Source organism: Narcine bancroftii, chromosome 6 (assembly GCF_036971445.1).
Source record: "Narcine bancroftii isolate sNarBan1 chromosome 6, sNarBan1.hap1, whole genome shotgun sequence".
Classification (NCBI taxonomy): domain Eukaryota; kingdom Metazoa; phylum Chordata; class Chondrichthyes; order Torpediniformes; family Narcinidae; genus Narcine; species Narcine bancroftii.
In genome coordinates, this window is record NC_091474.1 from 243,430,123 (window position 1) to 243,448,164 (window position 18,042).

Genomic DNA, 18,042 nt, shown 5'->3' on the forward strand with positions numbered 1-18,042 from the left:
CAAAGCTGCAGCTTCTAGGTTGGATGGGGGAAGAACGCTGTACTGTGCCTCGGTGTCCATCAAGAAACGTCGGCCCGACAGGGAGTCTTGGATGTGGAGGAAGCTATGCAGTTGGCCTGTTGCTGCGGCCATCAATGAGGGCCAGCCTCGGCATTTCCCTGGAATGTGCAGGGGGAGTGGCATCGACGGGCCTTGGTACCCCACCGTTGATGACAGAAACAGTACCTCCGCTATGGGATGTGTCATTTGGTCAGATGGTTGGTCAACGAGCTTCCTGCCTGTGCGGTGCTGACGAGGTGCCATCACCTGTTCAAGTGAAATGTAGGTGTCCTTCTTCACCGCCCCCAGCACGTCTACTCGGGCAGCCACCCTCCTGGGGTCATTGAAGTCTTCCTCTACGATGAGCAGCCAGATGTCTTCAGGCAGGTGCTCCAGAAAGATCTGTTAGAACAGCGGGAAAGAGGTGTGGCCATTGTTAAGAGTGAGCATGTCGCTCATGAGGGTGAAATGGGGCCCTGACCCCAAACTGTTGATGTTCAAAGGTCGGCCGTGTGCTTGCACTTTGAGAGCCCGAAAGTGCGATTTAATAGCTCCTTGATGGCCACAGACTTCCCTTGCACTGTAGGCTGCTGGAGGAAGTCGATGATGCAGGCTGCAATATTTTGATTGTTGGCACTGACCACATGATAGTAGCATATGTCATCTGCGAGGATCTGACAAATGGCGAACTGTGTCTTGGCCTAATGGAACCACACCCATGGTCGTGACATCCAGAAGCCCAGCAGCTTCAACGCTATGACATTGATTGTAGGCTGTTCTTCCATCATTGGGTCCAAAGCGCCGTTTGGACCAGTCAGGGTCACCACTGTAGAGGGGTCGCTTTGGTTATAGCTTGGGTTGAAAGAAGACTCATACACTAAGGGAGAGTAATCGACACTGACTTTATTGGGCTGCAGCTCTGCCTTTTATAGGCAGCCGGCTATGTAACCACCGGGGCGTGGCTTGAGTGAGGCCGGCTGTTGATTGGTTGTCCTGGATGCTCGGACCCAGATTGGACCCCCATGATCTGCTGCCTGTGATTGGCCGATTTGACCACTATTCCTGCGGCCTTTGGGAGCATGCTTCTCATCCTGCCCGATCGTCGTGTTCGACGACTGTTTGCTGTGACAGCCCGTGGAGTGGGCCGTGGGCTGCTCCAAGCAGATAAAATGTTTCTATACACCTCAGAATAAATTTTGCTACAGCCTTCAGCAGTTACTTCATCAATGAAGACAAGTGCACCAGTACTTGTGGCAGCCATACATGCCTAGGCACCCCTACCACCATGTTTCACAGATAAGGTTGTATGGTTTGGATCTTGGGCAGTTCCTTTAAGCCTCCAGACCTTGCTCTTTCCATCACTCTGTTACAGGTTAATGTTGATCTCATCTAACCACAAGACCTTTTTCCAGAATTCTGCAGGCCACCCTGTTTCAGTGGCCAACCAGTGATCTACATCTTGCAGTGCAGCCTCTGTATTTCTGTTCATGAAGTCTTCTGCAGACAAAAGTCATCGACACATCCACACCTCCCTCCTCAAGAGTGTTTCTGATCTGTCGGACAGGCATTTGGGGATTTTCTTTAATATGATGAGAATTCTTCTGTCATCAGGCAGTGGAGATCATCCTTGGAAAATACCAGTCCATTTGCGATTACTGAGCTCACCAGGACGCTCTTTCTTCTCAATGATGTTCCAAACAGTTGATTTTGATAATCCCAAGGGTTGGGCAATGTCTCTTGCTGGTTTATTCTTGTTTTTCAGCCTTGGCTTCTTTCACTTTCATTGGTACAACTCTGGTCCTCGTGTAGAAAAATGCAACCACAGACTCCAAAGATAATCAAAAGATTAGAAGCAAGCCTAGCTCTCTTCTACCTGCACCAATGAAGCAATTAAACATACCGGAGTAATCACAAACACCCGTGAAGCCCAATGTCCCAAACATTATGGTGCCCTGAAATGAGGGGACCATGTATCTGTACATGGTCAAACCAAATTGTATACAAATACCATGAATAAAATCTGGAATGTGAATTGTTTGATTACAAATTTAAAACTGTGAAGCACAGGGGCAAATAAAGAAGAATAAAAAAAGTATTTTTTCCCAAACATTATGGAGCGCCCTGTACTTTCAAAACAGGAGTTTCAGTGTACCTACAGGTTTTATCAAATAAATCATAATATTGCTGAGGGATAACACTGAATTTGAATTCTATACTGTATATCTGGAAACTAATGAGAAATAAAAAGAACTCTAAATAATAACAATAACAATCATCAGGTCAGGCAGTATCCACAGAAAGAAATAGAGTCACCCTTTCAAATCTTCACAAAAACAGATGAAAGTTCATTGACCTGTTTCTCTTTTTACAAATGCTGCCTGACCTTGTAAATATATTAATTTTTATTTCACATTTATAGCATCTGCAATCTTTTTTTGGTTATGATAGGATAGTTTTCAAACAAGAGGCTGGTCAAACATTATCTTGCATGAATATAGAACATTACAGCACAATACAGGCCCTTCAGCCCACAATGTTGTGCCGACCTATATAAACTTACTCCACATAAATCTAATCTTTCCCTCCCTCACAGCCCATAACTGACTGACCAAGACTAAACTGCCCTATTTCATTGCCCAGGTCTCTGGGGAGCACAGAGTTGATGCTGTGCCTTACCTTTCATCTCATTAGAAGCAGGAGGAAATCAAACATGTCTCCTAATTTCTCTGTCAGCCAGTCTCACCTTGAGCCCCTCAAGTTCATCCTCCAGTTGCTTTGTGTACTTTTCGCTCCGCTCTCGCAGCTTCCGCTCCTTTGTCGCCTCTGCAGCAGATTGTTCCGTTAGCACATCCAGCTGGTTGGAGGAAAATAGCGATACTGAGTAATTAAGGTACACAAAAACCACTGTTATAAGCAGGTTAAATCAAGAAGTGTGCAGATGACAAAGAACTGGTAAAACTCAGCAGGAAAAGCCTCTGTTTTAATTATCCCTCATTGACCATACCCGCGAACTCCTGTAGCCCCTTGAGGTTATCTGGGCATAGGAACTCCTTGATTGCAGCGACCTTTGTAGTGGCAGGTGTGGCTCCTTCGGCCGTGATGGTTTGGCCCAGGGACTGCATGGACTCTTTCCTGAACTGACACTTGGCCGGATTGATCGTTAGGCCAAAGTCGGCCAGTCGGGAGAAGAGGGTGTGCAGGTGAGACTTGTGTTGTGCCCAGTCTCTGCTGGCAACAAGGATGCCGTCCAGGTAAATGAATACAAAATTAAAATCCCTGCCCACTGTGTCCATAAGGCGCTAGAAGGTCTGGGCGGCGTTCTTGACTCCGAACGGCATACGTAGGAACTCGAACAAGCCAAAGGGGGTGATGATGGCCGTTTTGGGTATGTCCTCGGGGTGCACCGGGATTTGGTGATACCCACACACCAGGTTGACCTTGGAGAATTCCCTTGTGCCATGCATGTTGGCTGTAAAGTCCTGAACGTGAGGGATCGGGTAACTGTCAGGTACTGTCGCGTCGTTAAGCCGTCGATAATCTCTGTAGGGGCGCTAGCCGCCAGAGGCTTTTAGGACCAGGTGGAGTGGTGAGGCCCAAGGACTGTTGGAGCATTGAATGATCCCCAGCTCCTGCAGATGCGAGAACTCTTCCTTTGCTATCTGGAGCTTATTCGGCGGGAGCCGGCGTGCCTTGGCATGGACCAGCAGGCCTTGGGTGGAGATGTAATGAAACATCCCGTGGCGTGGTGAGGCGGCGGAGAACTGCGGCTTGAGGAGGGACGGGAACTCGTCCAGGATACGCTGAAACTCGTCCTTGGGCATGCTGACCATGGCCATCTGCAGCTACTCTGTGCGGGAAGCATTGAGGCGAATGGATTGCAAGGTGCGGGCATCTACCAGTTATCTACCTCGAATGTCGACCAGGAGTCTGTGGGCGAGGAGCAAGTCGACACCCAGGATGGCGGTTTGAAGAGACAAAACAGTGAACCTCCATGAGAACATCCACTGGCTGATCTGGAAGTGGACGGTCTTGTCTCCATACGTTCAGATCTCTGTTGAATTGGCTGCACGGAGGGGAGATTTGGAGGCCAGTTCCGGGACTTGATGGCTGTGGCCGGGATGACGACACTTCCGAGCCATGGCTCCCCAGCACTGGTGGAAGAAGCAGAGGCCTGAAGTGGATGACTTGCTTCTGGCTATGCTCTTTGAGGTCCCTGCAGAGGCCGGGTGTTCCACCGCAGCGCTCGAGGAAGGCTTGGCGTGGTCATGCCCGTGACTCGTAACCTGCTGGACTGCTGAGCCCTCCAAAAATCGTTCAAGCCATAGCTCCTGAGCCTTTTGTGTGACCTTCCTAGGGTCGACGAAGCTCTCCTGGGACAGTAACGGCAGGATGTCTTCAGGCAGATGGTCAAGGAAGATGCGCTCGAAGAGTGGGCAGTTGGTGTGATCGCCCTTGAGCGCGAGCATCTCATCCATCAACTTGTTTGGAGTTCTGTCCCCCAAGGCGTGGAGGCGCAGCATTCAAGCAGCATCCGAGGGAGCCGGTGAGCACCCGCTTGATGATCCCGTACTTACCTTCCGCGGGAGGGTGCTGAACTAGGTGCAGCACTCGTTTGGCGGTGGCCTGGTCCAGGGCAGTGACCACATGGTAAAATTTGGTCAAATCCGACGAAATCTGGCGGAGATGAAACTGAGCCTCTGCGTGGCTGAACCAGATCTCCAGCTCCTGAACCCAGAAGTCAGGAAGCTTGATGGCTATAGCATTGATTGAAGAGTCGTTCATGTTGGGTTCAAAGATGTTTGAACCTGTGGGAGTCATCAGTTGTAGCGGCGGCTACACTGCTAACTAAAGGATCGCACAATCAGATGGGTTGGGTTCAATGAGCAAAAACTGATTTATTGCAGGCTGCCTGGCTGGTCTTATACTCCCAGCCCAGACCTGGCTGAGAACCGTGCTGGGGGGGCCCCAACGTAACTGGGGCATCATGTGGGTCCTCAAGCGCAGGCTTCTGAGCCCGGTTCCGAGCTCAGGAGGAAACCCCCAAAGGTGCCATTTTGGCCGGCTGCCCCGCCGTGTGCGTGACAAGCGGGGCCGGTTCGCCTGCCTAATGGCATACTGCTACAAACAAATGATTATTTCCACTGAGTTGACTGACAGTAGATATCCTGAATGAAATTATGAAATCATAGTATGTCAAAATTGAGACAGACCAATTAGAATAAATGCAGCACTTGCACAAGACAGCAAGCCTCCTTCAAATCTAAGCCATTTAAAATTATAATTGATTACCATTATCAGCGGAGATACCTTCACTAAATGGATGGCACCAGTGTAGATGGTGGACCATCATCATTTTCTGCGGAGCAACTGGAGATGGGTTATAAATGCAAGTGTTATCAGTGTTAAAAATGAACAGATTGTAGTAAAAGGTTAAATCATTGAAATAGGGTGAATAGACTCAAAATGGATTCCAATCAATAAAAATCTATAAATCCAGAAGATATAAAACAAATCAGAAATATTGCAATCTGGCAGCTTGATTGATGTAAAGGCATCCATTTCTGGATCCATTCTGTAACTGCATTCACCATGTCTAGCATGCATTCAAACTGCAATGTTCGTGCATCATAACCAGGTTCTACATGGAGCATTTGGCCTTCTTTTCATTCCCTTTAGTCAAGTGCAGTGACGGAAACATGCTGGAGAGGTGTGGGAGGAAACGTCAAGCAAGAATTAAAAAATAGTGCAGAACAGAATAAAGTTTAGAAATTTATTTAAAATAAAGTTCAGCGTGTAACATCGGCAATATAACCTCAAGATCATAAGATATAAGAGCAGAAGTAGGCCATTCAGCCCATTGAGACCAATCTGCCATGCCATCAGGAGCTGATCCATTCTCCCATTCAGCCCCACTCTCTTGCCTTCTCCCCATAACCTATAATACCCTGTCTAATCAGATACTCTTTGCACATTTAAAAAAAATAAACTTTTTAGCATTTGGCCAGTTTCAACCTATGAAAGAGCACATGTTTTCATCACTGATGCAGTTCCTAATGTAAACATAATTGCACAATGGAGCATCCAGATAAGTAAAGACTCATTCCTATCTTGCTTGGCTTTGAACTTCCAACAATACTGAGCAAAGGTGGGCTGTGCATTAGGCAGCCGACACCTTCATGATCGATCAAAGTCAAGCTGTTTACCTTTACAACATCGGACAGAAAACAGGGCCACAACAAAACAACATATTAATACTTAGACTTTAGAAGTGTTCTTGGTTTTCTACATAATATGTTTTATGAGCTGTCTGCATTTTCCTTACATATTATTTTCTGAAGATGGACGAATACAGAGAAGCAATAAAAGATTAAGTGAACAAGATTCCAGTTTGGAACATGCAATGGAATGGTATGCTGTGATATCTGACAGTGGTATGCGTAGGAGTGTTTATATTACATTAGTGGTTTAAGTTGCTGAAGCTCTGTGTGAACAAGATATCAATGGACCTCAGCTCTGGACAGCTTCATCAACCACAGCATGTAATTGTATTTGTTTTTCCTCTTTGACTCTTGATCACAGGACTTTCATTCAAGTAAGGGCCTAATTTAAAATACATAAGTTTTTCTTATTAATATAGATATTGCCAGGAAGAAGAGCACTCATTCCTCACTGTCTTACATGATGCATTGGACCATTTTTGCGAATTGGAAAAAAATCAACTTCATTGCTGATGTTTTGGTGTCACATTTAGGCTAGACTGGTTAAGAATGGCAGACTTAGCCCCTGAAGGATATGAGTGAACTGAATAGGTTTTAAATCATGCCTATCAACCTCATAATCAGATGGAATTTTCTTAATAGTGCATTTCCAATTACTTGAATATCACAGCTGCATTCTGGATAATCATCTATTAACTTAACCTTTGTGTTGCTGTAAGCAAGAAATAACATATCATGACTTCCACAATATTGTGTCCAACTGAAAATATAATGAAGAAATTGACCGTGTTATTGATTCCTTCACCATATAACACAAAATATATTCTTCAATTGAAGACGTGAAAGAAAATTCAAGGTCCCTGCGGTATGAGAGAAAAATGAATGCAAGAGTGGAAAAGGATTCCCCATTGAAAAAGTGCATCTGTGAAGTCCACTCCTCCACCTTGTTACTCTGCCGACATCTCTGCTAACCTGATATTGGAGTAAATAACCACCATGTCTTCCACTGCAGGAAGGGGAATGGTAAACTGGGACTGGAGAGGAGAGGAAAGGGAAGGGGACAAAAGAGACAGGGAGGAGACGGACCCCTGATATTAATTTGTCTGAAATCCCAACGCAAAGAGAAAAATCAAACCCACCTCTTTCTTGGCCCGTTCCACTCTCCGCAGATCTTGTCGTAAACTCTCAGTTTTCTGCATCATGGCTTCCATTTCTTCCTCTTTGTCCCTGAGTTGACGAGAAAGCTTCTGCTTTTGGGAGCGTAGATCTGTAACTCTTTCATTCATCTCTGAGAACTCTTGCATCGCCAGTTTACGCTGACTGTGGGCATCTTTCAGCTCTTTGGTTTGCACTTTCAGCCTTTCACTGGATTCAATTATTTCCTGGGAGGGTACAATTAAAAAAATTATAGGCCATTTTAGATTCATTATGAACAAATTACTCAAACTGGAAAGCAGAACAATAAGTGGAGTGGAGGTGATGAGAATTAACAGTTTCGCTGTGCAGAGACCATCTGCAACTTGCTGGAGTTAAAATAAAAATTCATTCCTAATTGGGTAAATATGGGGAATATAGAGATTACAAAAGGTGTAGTTTTAAGGCTTTTGAAGAATATAAAGGTGGATGAGTCTCCGGGACCAGACAGGATCTTCCCCAGGACATTGAGAGAAGTGAGGGAGGAAATAGCAGAGGCTCTGGCGGTAATTTTCCAAATATCATTAGATATGGGGATAGTGCCGGAGGATTGGCGCATTGCGCATGTGGTTCCGTTATTTAAAAAGGGTTCAAGGAGAAAGCCTGGCAACTATCGGCCTGTAAGTTTGACGTCTGTGGTAGGTAAATTAATGGAGAAAATTCTTAGAGATAGTACTTATAAACATCTGGATAGACAGGGTCTGATCAGGAGCACTCAACATGGATTTGTGGGAGGAAGGTCATGTTTGACCAATCTGATTGAATTTTTTGAAGAGGTGACTAGGAATGTGGATGAGGGTAGCGTAGTGGATGTTGTCTATATGGACTTCAGTAAGGCCTTCGATAAGGTACCACATGGAAGGTTAGTTAGGAAGGTGCAGTCTTTAGGTATAAATTTTGAGATAGTCAAATGGATTGAACATTGGCTGAAAGGGAGAGGCCAGAGTGTGGTAGTGGATAATTGTCTGTCAGGTTGGAGGCCGGTGACCAGTGGTGTGCCTCAAGGATCTTTATTGGGCCCATTGTTGTTCGTTATATACATTAATGATCTAGATGATGGGGTGGTGAATTGGATTAGTAAATATGCAGACGATACTAAGATAGGTGGAATAGTGGATAATGAAGAAGGTTTTCAAGGATTGCAGAGGGATTTGGGCTGCTTAGAAAAGTGGGCTGAAAAATGGCAGATGGAATTTAATGCTGATAAGTGTGAGGTGCTTCATTTTGGTAAGAAGAATCAGAATAGGACATACGTGGTAAATGGGAGAGCATTGAGGAATACAGAAGAGCAGAAAGATTTAGGAGTAACGGTACATCGTTCCCTGAAGGTAGAAACTCACGTGAATAGGGTGGTGAAGAAGGCTTTTAGTATGCTGGCCTTTATCAATCATTGCATGGAATATAGGAGTTGGGAGGTGATGTTGAGATTGTATAAGACGTTGGTGCGGCCTCATTTGGAGTTCTGTGTGCAGTTCTGGTCGTCTAATTATAGGAAGGATATAAACAGAGTGGAGAGAGTGCAGAGAAGGTTGACCAGAATGTTACCTGGGTTTAAGCATCTAGAGTATAGGGAGAGATTGGACAGATTAGGTCTTTATTCTTTGGAGCGTAGAAGGTTGAGAGGGGATTTGATAGAAGTATTTAAGATTATGAAAGGGATAGACAGAGTGGATGTGGATAGACTATTTCCGTTAAGAGGAGGAAAGATTAAAACAAGAGGACATGAGTTAAGAATTAAGGGGCAGAGGTTTAGAGGTAACATGAGGGGGAACTTCTTTACTCAGAGAGTGGTAGACGTGTGGAATGAGCTTCCGGGAGAAATAGTGGCGGCGGAGTCAATTGTATTATTTAAGAAAAGGTTGGACAGGTCTATGGATGAGAAGAAGATGGAGGGTGATGGGCATTGTGCAGGGAGGTAGGACTAGAGAGGGGTGTTTGGTTCGGGGCGGACTAGAAGGGCCTAATGGCCTGTTTCCGTGCTGTAATTGTTATGTTATGTTATGTTATTGTTTCTAATTTCACTACAGTTAAACTTCCCCGTGCTTGACTCATATTTACAGTTAAATCTCATAGAACAATATTGTATTAAATACATTATACTTTAACAACAAAAAGGAGTTGTTTGATAAGTGCTATAAAGCAGAAACAGATACCTGTACACATATTTATCAGAGATACGGATGATAGAGAGCATGAAACATTTCCCCATGGCAGAGGTATTTTCAATATAATGTTAAGTATTAAGCTCAGAGAGGATCTGAGAATGAAATGTACCAACCAGAGTATGACTGGAATCAGAAACTGCCCAAAGGGGTCGTGGAGCAGCAGCAATCATCAAGGACCACCCAGCACATGCTCTGTTCTCGCTGCTTCCATCAGAAAAGAGGTATTGGTGCCACAAGACTCTCACCACCAAGTTCAGGAATAGCTGCCACCCTCCACCATCAGACTCTTCAACAACAAACTCAATCAGGGACTCATTTAAGGCTCTTACCTTTGTACTTTATTTTTTTAAATTCTCTCTGTATTGCAGTCAATTTGCTTACATTCGTTATCTGTTTACAGTTCATTTGTTTATATGTGTACATTGTGTCGTTTTTCTTTGCACTACCAATAAGTGTTAATTCTGCCTTGCCAGCAGGAAAAAGAATCTCAGGGTTGTAGTTGTATCATGTATGTACTCTAACAATAAATCTGAATCTAAATCTGATCTGAAGGTCCTCTCACAATATGGGCGAGCAACTGAATTGCTAAGGCATTACCAGATGAAATGCTGGTAATAAATAATTGGCATGGACATGGTGGGATTAAAGGCAGTGCTGTATGACTTTATAAATTGATAAACTTGAAACATACATTGTTCCTCTAACCACAACTGCTAGTGAGTAATTCCAATGTTTTTTCAAACGCTTATTGTACGTTCCATGATGACGCTTTTACAAATAAAACCTAAAAGTTATTATTTTTTAATTCCAGCTTATATTGAGCTATGAAAGGCAAAACATGAAGAAGAAGGGAGCTTATGGCTGTCACATTAAACACGTGAATTCATATGACAAACAGAAACTCTGCAGTTGGTTGTATCTTGAGCAAACGAAGAACTGCTGAAGGAACTCAGCAGGTCAGACAGCATCCATGGGTAAAATGGTCAGCGGGTCAGCGTTTTCCGTTAGGATAAAATTACTTCATACACAAACATAAAGGGGGAAAAAAGAAGCTGTGGGAGGGATCTAGAGTATAGGACAAATGGCTTGAGAGGTAGAGGAAAAAGCCATTACAGAAGGGAGAGTGGAAGTGGTAAATTAGAGAGAGAAAATAAATAAGTGCAGGAGAAGATAAAAGAGATGGAAATCATATTAGGGGGTGGGTTGACCTAAAATTAGAAAAATCAATGTTCACGCTGTGAAGTTTAAGGCTGTCCAGGAAGAATACAAGGCATTGCTCCTCAAGTTTATGTGTTGCCTCACCCCGATCATGGTTAAAGCCGTGGACAACATGCCACTGTAGGAATGTTTGGGGGAGTTGAAATGGATACAGAAGTCTAGGTTTAGACCCAGACACAGAGCAGAGGTGTTCAATGATGTGGTCATCTGTTTGGTGCAAATTGTTTGAATTTTTAAAAAGTTTGATTTGATAAAGAGTATTTGTTCAGACTGTGAGGCACAGTGCTCGTTAGAAACACTGTGAACAGGATGATTTCTTCTCCAGTTGATAAGACAGGGATGATATTGTTACAGGTTATATTATACATAAATATGTCTTTAAAGGAGATAGATTGTGGAGGTTTAGTGTCAGTCAATAGCAGAAGGTAGGCGGCGGTGGCCCCGATCTGGGCAAAAGCGAGGGGGAGGCGGCGGCCCCGGCCTCGGTAGAGATGCAGAGATAGCAATAATTACTATTACACCTTATTTCATTTATGCCACAATAATGTTCTTCTGGGAAAGATTAATAAATTATAACGAATTACAATTTTCTCATTAATACCTCATGCAGCTCCACCTGGCCTTCAGTGGTCATCAGACTGAGAAAAAGCATTGGGCTGCACGGTTTGAGGCAATATCGGCCCACTGGCGGTGGTCAATGTGGCAGGCACCAAGAGATTTCTTTAGGCAGTCCTTGTACCTCTTCTTTGGTGCACCTCTGTCGCGGTGGCCAGTGGAGAGCTCGCCATATATCATGATCTTGGGAAGGCGATGGTCCTCCATTCTGGAGACGTGACCTTCCAGCGCAGTTTGATCTTCAGCAGCGTGGATTCGATGCTGTCGGCCTCTGCCATCTCGAGTACTTCGATGTTGGAGATGAAGTCGACAGTTCGGCGGGCAGCAACCTCCTTTGAAGAAGACCGCAGAGCCCACCTCACTGACAAAAGACAAAGGAGGGAAAACCCAACACGCAACCCCAACCAACCAATTTTCCCTTGCAACCGCTGCAACCGTGTCTGCCTGTCCCATATCGGACTTGTCAGCCACTAACGAGCCTTCCAATGAATGTTGAGGATGGAGCGGAGACAACGCAGGTGGAAGTGTTCTAGGAGCCGTAGGTGATGCCGGTAGAGGACCCATGATTCGGAGCCGAACAGGAGTGTGGGTATGACAACGGCTCTGTATACGCTAATCTTTGTGAGGTTTTTCAGTTGGTTGTTTTTCCAGACTCTTTTGTGTAGTCTTCCAAAGGCGCTATTTGCCTTGGCAAGTCTGTTGTCTATCTTGTTGAAATGATGCAGCCGAGATAGGTAAACTGGTTGACCGTTTTGAGTTTTGTGTGCCCGATGGAGATGTGGGAGGGCTGGTAGTCATGGTGGGGAGCTGGCTGATGGAGGACCTCAGTTTTCTTCAGGCTGACTTCCAGGCCAAACATTTTGGTAGTTTCCGCAAAACAGGACGTCAAGCGCTGGAGAGCTGGCTCTGAATGGGCAACTAAAGCGGCATCGTCTGCAAAAAGTAGTTCACGGACAAGTTGCTCTTGTGTCTACAAGTTGCTCTTGTGTCTTGGTGTGAGCTTGCAGGCGCCTCAGATTGAAGAGACTGCCATCCGTGCGGTACCAGATGTAAACAGCATCTTCATTGTTGAGGTCTTTCATGGCTTGTTTCAGCATCATGCTGAAGAAGATTGAAAAGAGGGTTGGTGCGAGAACGCAGCTTGCTTCACGCCATTGTTAATGGAGAAGGGTTCAGAGAGCTCATTGCTGTATCTGACCCGACCTTGTTGGTTTTCGTGCAGTTGGATAACCATGTTGAGGAACTTTGGGGGGCATCCGAGGCGCTCTAGTATTTGCCAAAGCCCTTTCCTACTCACGGTGTCAAAGGCTTTGGTGAGGTCAACAAAGATGATGTAGAGTCCTTTGTTTTGTTCTCTGCACTTTTCTTGAAGCTGTCTGAGGGCAAAGACCATGTCAGTAGTCCCTCTGTTTGCGTGAAAGCTGCACTGTGATTCTGGGAGAACATAATCTTCGTCCGCGAAGCCAAGCCAAAGAGTGTAGGTCACTTCACAAACCGATACTTACACTTCACATCTCATTTGAAGTGCAAGAGTTTTGCACTTGCACTTGAATGTCTGAAGCCAGACATTCAAGCAACAGTGATTTTGCAGAGACAATGGAACTGCTTTGGAAAGAACTTCAAAAGAAGGTGCAAATGGATAATGTCACGCTCAGAGGCGGATAAGATTTTTCAAGGATTGGAATTGGAGCCTTGGGAGGGGTTCTAGTTTTTATAATCAAGAGAGAGAGGAAAGAAAACAGGATTCTTCTGTTAGAGAGAGCAGTCAGTTCTGCAGTAGCTTTTTGAGGCTGCAACATGGCAAGCTGGCAGGCTTGTTGAAAACCCCATTTTGAAGATGGGTTGTGAGTTCTGAGTTCAGCCTGTTCAAAGCCCCTGTAGTCCTTACAGGCTGGCTAGAGTGTTCTCCTGAAATAAGGGAAACAAGAGGAACTCTGTGGTGACCTGGAAGAAGATATTATCATTTAGAAAACCCATGGTGGGGCAAGTTTCTTCGGCAAGACATTGAAGTGACTGATTGGAGGAAATCTGTTTGTATGTGTCCAACGAGCAACAAATATCTCTCTGAAACCAACAAGAATCTTCCTGAGCAGTAACCATTTAACTTTAAAGAAAATTAAAGCAAGTTTTGTTTAAGTAACCATTTGTCCGCTTCCCATTTATTTCTAGATCTATCCCAACCCTTTTTATCCATATCATCCTGTAATATTTGATACATAAATGAAATATAACCCTTCTCTGGTACCTTCATAAGAAAAGTCTCAAATTTAGTCATTTTAGGTAAAATCATCTCTCTACCAAACATACATTTTACCAAAGATCGAATTTGATAATAAAGAAATAAAGAATTCTTATCAATACCAAAATCTTCCCTCATCTGATTAAAAGATAAAAACTTACCCTCTTTAAAACAATCTCCCAAATTTTTCACACCTTTAAATCTCCAATGCAATAAACTCTGATTATGTATTGAAAAACAAATAAGTTGATTATTATACAACGGAATCAAAGCCAATAATTTACCCCTAGAACCTATCATTTTATTTTTCTTTATCCATAACTTCATTAAATGTTTTAGTATAGGCACATTATATTGTTGCAACAAATCTATATTCCACCTAAACAAAAATTGATGTATTTCAAATTCAGAAATTCTTGCCATCTCAAATATGATTGATATTAATAGATGGCATAATGAGATGAAATATTATTTAATAATGAAAAAAATTACATGTGTTGCGCAAGATAATTAGAATTTTTTTATCAATAAATGGCTGTTATACTCAGAATATTTACATTTCAATTTATATTGATTAGATTTTAATATGTACAACTTTTTAAAAAATATTCTTTCTTTTTTTGTTTTTTATGGCTCTCCTGAGGAGAGTTGGCTGAAGGGGGGGGGTTAGGGTATAGAAAAAAAATGTTCATGTTCATGTTTAATTGCTGTATATGTCGTATATTATTTGTTTTTTGAACGAATAAATAAAGTTTTTTTTTAAAAAGTAACCATTTGTCTTGGTGAATTTCTATTGCTGCTGGGTTTTGGGTTCCTCTGGGCTCGTAACAATATGTTTCAATAAAATAAGCTACAATTATAAGACCATTAGGATCCTTTACACAATGTATATTGAATGTAGCTAAAAAAATGAAGACGAAGACAAATCTAATGAGATTTGAGAAATTACTCCTGTGGAACAGTAAGAAAACATGAATTCCACAAATAAAAGATTTAATACCAAGCAGCCATTATTCAACAAGTTGTAACAAATCCGACATATGCATTTCTGTGCATAAACACCAGAATTCCCTGCTACAAAACTGCTGGAGAATATTGTGCAGGTACAATAAAAGCAAGTTAATTACATCTTCAAATATTCCAACAACACATAGAAGTGGCAGCGTATTAAATAACAATGAGACAAAATACAGGGAGACATTGAAAGTCTCTCCCTGTGAGATGTGGGATGGTTCCAAGATAACAACCTCTTTCTCAATATCAGTAAGACGAAGAAGATCATCACTGAGTTCAGGAGAGGGAGCAGAGTTCACACCCCTGCTAGATAGCTTCAACTTCTCAGGAATAAATATCCAAATAACCTAATTTGGGACAAGCATAGATATATAATAATCAAGAAAGTATCTCTACTTTATGAGAATACTAATGAAGTTCTGCATGTTCCCTTTATCTGTCAACAACATCTACAGCTGCACCAATGGCAGCATATTTCTTGGTTGCATCATAGCGTGGGACAGGAGCTATTCTGCTCAAGGTTGGAAGAGCAGCTGAAAGAAATGAATGCAGCTCAGACCATCACGAAAACTTCCCTTCCCTCCATGAGATCCATCTACTCCTGCTGTCACTGAGAGGCAGCTGTGGTTCAGTAAGACTGAAAGATCCATCACAACCTGGATGCATTCTCTTCTCCCTCCTCCTATCGGGCAGAAGGCTTAAGAGTGCTAAAACACAATGGGCTTATGGATAGTTGCTTCCCTGCTGCCATCAGGCTCCTGAATGAACCCCACAACAGTGGTCTCATGCTGCCCTTGCTCAATGCTAATTGACCTTCCTTTTCACTGTAATCTATATTCTGTAACTTGTGTTCTATACAAGGCTGTATGTAATGTTAGATATTATCTGATAGCCTGTTCGTAGAAGAACCCTTTTCACTGTATGAAGCATTTTGGGACAAATAAAAAAGCTGAAAGATGCAGTTTTGCAGCTGGTATTTGGACTAACTCTTTCCTGGACTGTTGCAGGATTTTGTTTTTATCCTCTTTTACTGCACATCACTGATATGAGATGGAAATTGTGCTGACTGGCTTCATCACGGTTTGGTTGGGGACATTAATGCTCCTGAACGAAAAGCCCTGCAAAAGGTAGTGGACACAGCCCAGGACATCAAGGGTAAAACCCTCCCTATCATCGAGAACATCTACAGGGATTGCTGATGTTGGAGAGCAGTAGCAATCATCAAGGATCCACACCATCCAGCACATGCACCGTTCTCACTGCTATCACCAGGAAAGAGGTATAGGTGCCACAAGACTCACACCATCAGGTTCAATAACAGCTGCTACCCCTCCACCGTCAGACTCCTTAACAATCTCAATCAGGACTTATTTAAGGACCCTTACTTTTGCACTTTATTGATTTTTTTTCTCTGTATTGCACAGTCAGTTTGTTTGCAGTTGCATGTTGAGTCAGCTTTTTTTTTGCGCTGCCAATAAGTGGAAATTCTGCCTTGCCCACAGGTAAAAGAATCTCAGGGTTGTGTGATGTTATGTATTTACTCTGACAATAAATATGAATCTGAAGATTACAAATCATCTTGACAACAAATCTCCTCAGCTTTCAGCCATCAAGAAGCTTGCATGAACCATTTTTATATATTCATGTCCTATGGGCATGTTTGGAGTGGCCAACATTAATCCCTAAATGTCTTCAAGAAATATGTGGTGGTGGTGAACTTTGTGAACTTCTCACGGAGCTGTTTGGTTGAGAATATCAGGGCTTAAAAATCCAAATTTTTCACAAGTAAGTACCATGGTCTTTGTTTGATCTAATTGCTACAAATTTCATTAACCACTCACCTCAGACTCTCAATGACAATTTTGAATTGATGACCAAGGATAATTGATTTTCTTGGCCAAATCACTGGGTGTATTTAAGGCAGAGATTGAGAGGTTCTTGATTAGCCAGGGCATCAATGGCTATGAGGAGAAGGCCATTCAGTGAGGCTGAGTGGGAGAATGGATCAGACTTGATGGGCTGAATAGTCTATTTCTGCTCATCTTTTCATAATCATCATCCACAAATATAAGCTTGTGAGTCACTTAGCTTTCTCCAGTGGGAATGGTTCTTGTGTTTGGGCTCATCTCATTAAACTATTTTTTGTATTGTTTGGTCTCTGTGTCTGTATAATGCACACTGTAACCTGACCACTGCCTTGTATTATTTTATTACTATCTCTTTATTCTTATATTCTTGTCTCCTTCAGACAACTGAGCTATCGTTTGTATTTCATTAATTTATTTGGACTTTTTGCAATTATTTCTTGAGATGGTTCTTTTGTTATAAGCAGAGATGGAAGGTCACATATCCATCAGGTTTCCTGTCATTGTCAAGTTATAGCTGCCCTTGTGCATATTTTCTAAGATACAGGAGATGACTGAGAACTTTGGGAGGATGAAGTTCGGACCACTCTCCATTACACAATAACGGTTCCACCACGGAGAGAGTGGAGAGCAAAGAGTTCCTTGGTGTGCATATAAAGAAAGACCTATCTTGGACCCACAACACTTCCTCAATAGTCAGGAAGGCGCAGCAGTGCCTACACTTCCTAAAGAGGTTGAGGATAGAAAGGCTAGTCACTCATCTTGACAATATTTTACAGAGCATAATTAAGTATCCTGTCTGGCTGTGCCCTTGTGTGGGATGGTAGCTGCAAAGTATCAGACTGGAAGTCAATATAGAGGATCATCCAAACAGCCGAGAAAATTTCTGGGGGTTCCCTTTCCTCTATAGATGAATTGTTCAGATGCCTTTCCATCCACCACATAGTATCTTTGATCTACTACCATCAGGAAGGAGTGTAGGAACATCAAAATCAGGACTGAGAAATAGCTTTCTCATGAAGGCTATGATTGACAGTAACTTACAACTGAGTAAATTGTTCCAAAGTATTTATATTTATTTTAAATTATATCTGTATGTGATTATTATGTGTTGTGTATAGTGTTGGTGGTCTGGTTGTATGTGCCCAGTCAGATGATAATAAACTTGAACATGATAATTGCAATAAATTCAGTTTAACCATGGGTGAATATTTCAAAAAGCTGTTGGCACCACTCTAACCTTCTCATCCTTTCTATGGCTCAGAGAGAGCCAGAGCCCTTGAATGTGCAATTACCTTCTGAAGATCCTCTTTTTCTTGCTTTGAACTTTTAATTTGTTTCTCAAGTATTTTAATTTGCCTGCAACCCTCTTCAAAATCTCGCCTGATGAGGCTTGCTTCTTCGAGTTGCTGCTCCAGGTGACCAGAATCTGGAAGTAAGTGCAAGGGAGAATTGATTATTCACATTGTATGGAG

General features: G+C 42.9%; 1 protein-coding gene and 1 long non-coding RNA gene across 15 annotated transcripts in view; one reads left to right on the forward strand and one right to left on the reverse strand.

Moving 5' to 3' along the window:
- Nucleotides 1–16,403, forward strand: part of LOC138737198 (uncharacterized) — a 93,029-nt gene extending 76,626 nt beyond the window's left edge. For 2 of the 4 annotated variants that reach the window (XR_011340827.1, XR_011340828.1), the window contains exons 6-7: nt 6,378–6,447; nt 10,428–10,505. This is a non-coding gene — a long non-coding RNA (uncharacterized lncRNA). Of the gene's footprint in view, nt 1–6,377; nt 6,448–10,427; nt 10,506–16,301 lie in introns of those variants that run through there. The other 2 variants (XR_011340831.1, XR_011340830.1) reach the window with 2 other exon arrangements.
- LOC138737196 (serine/threonine-protein kinase MRCK alpha-like) overlaps nt 1–18,042 on the reverse strand; it is a 653,014-nt gene that overhangs the window by 149,930 nt on the left and 485,042 nt on the right. For all 11 annotated transcript variants that reach the window (XM_069887840.1, XM_069887837.1, XM_069887843.1 and 8 more), the window contains 3 exons: nt 17,863–17,996; nt 7,397–7,639; nt 2,783–2,893 (listed from right to left, as the gene is read on the reverse strand). In XM_069887840.1, the coding sequence (XP_069743941.1) occupies nt 2,783–2,893; nt 7,397–7,639; nt 17,863–17,996 (488 nt within the window). The remainder of the gene's footprint in view (nt 1–2,782; nt 2,894–7,396; nt 7,640–17,862; nt 17,997–18,042) is intronic.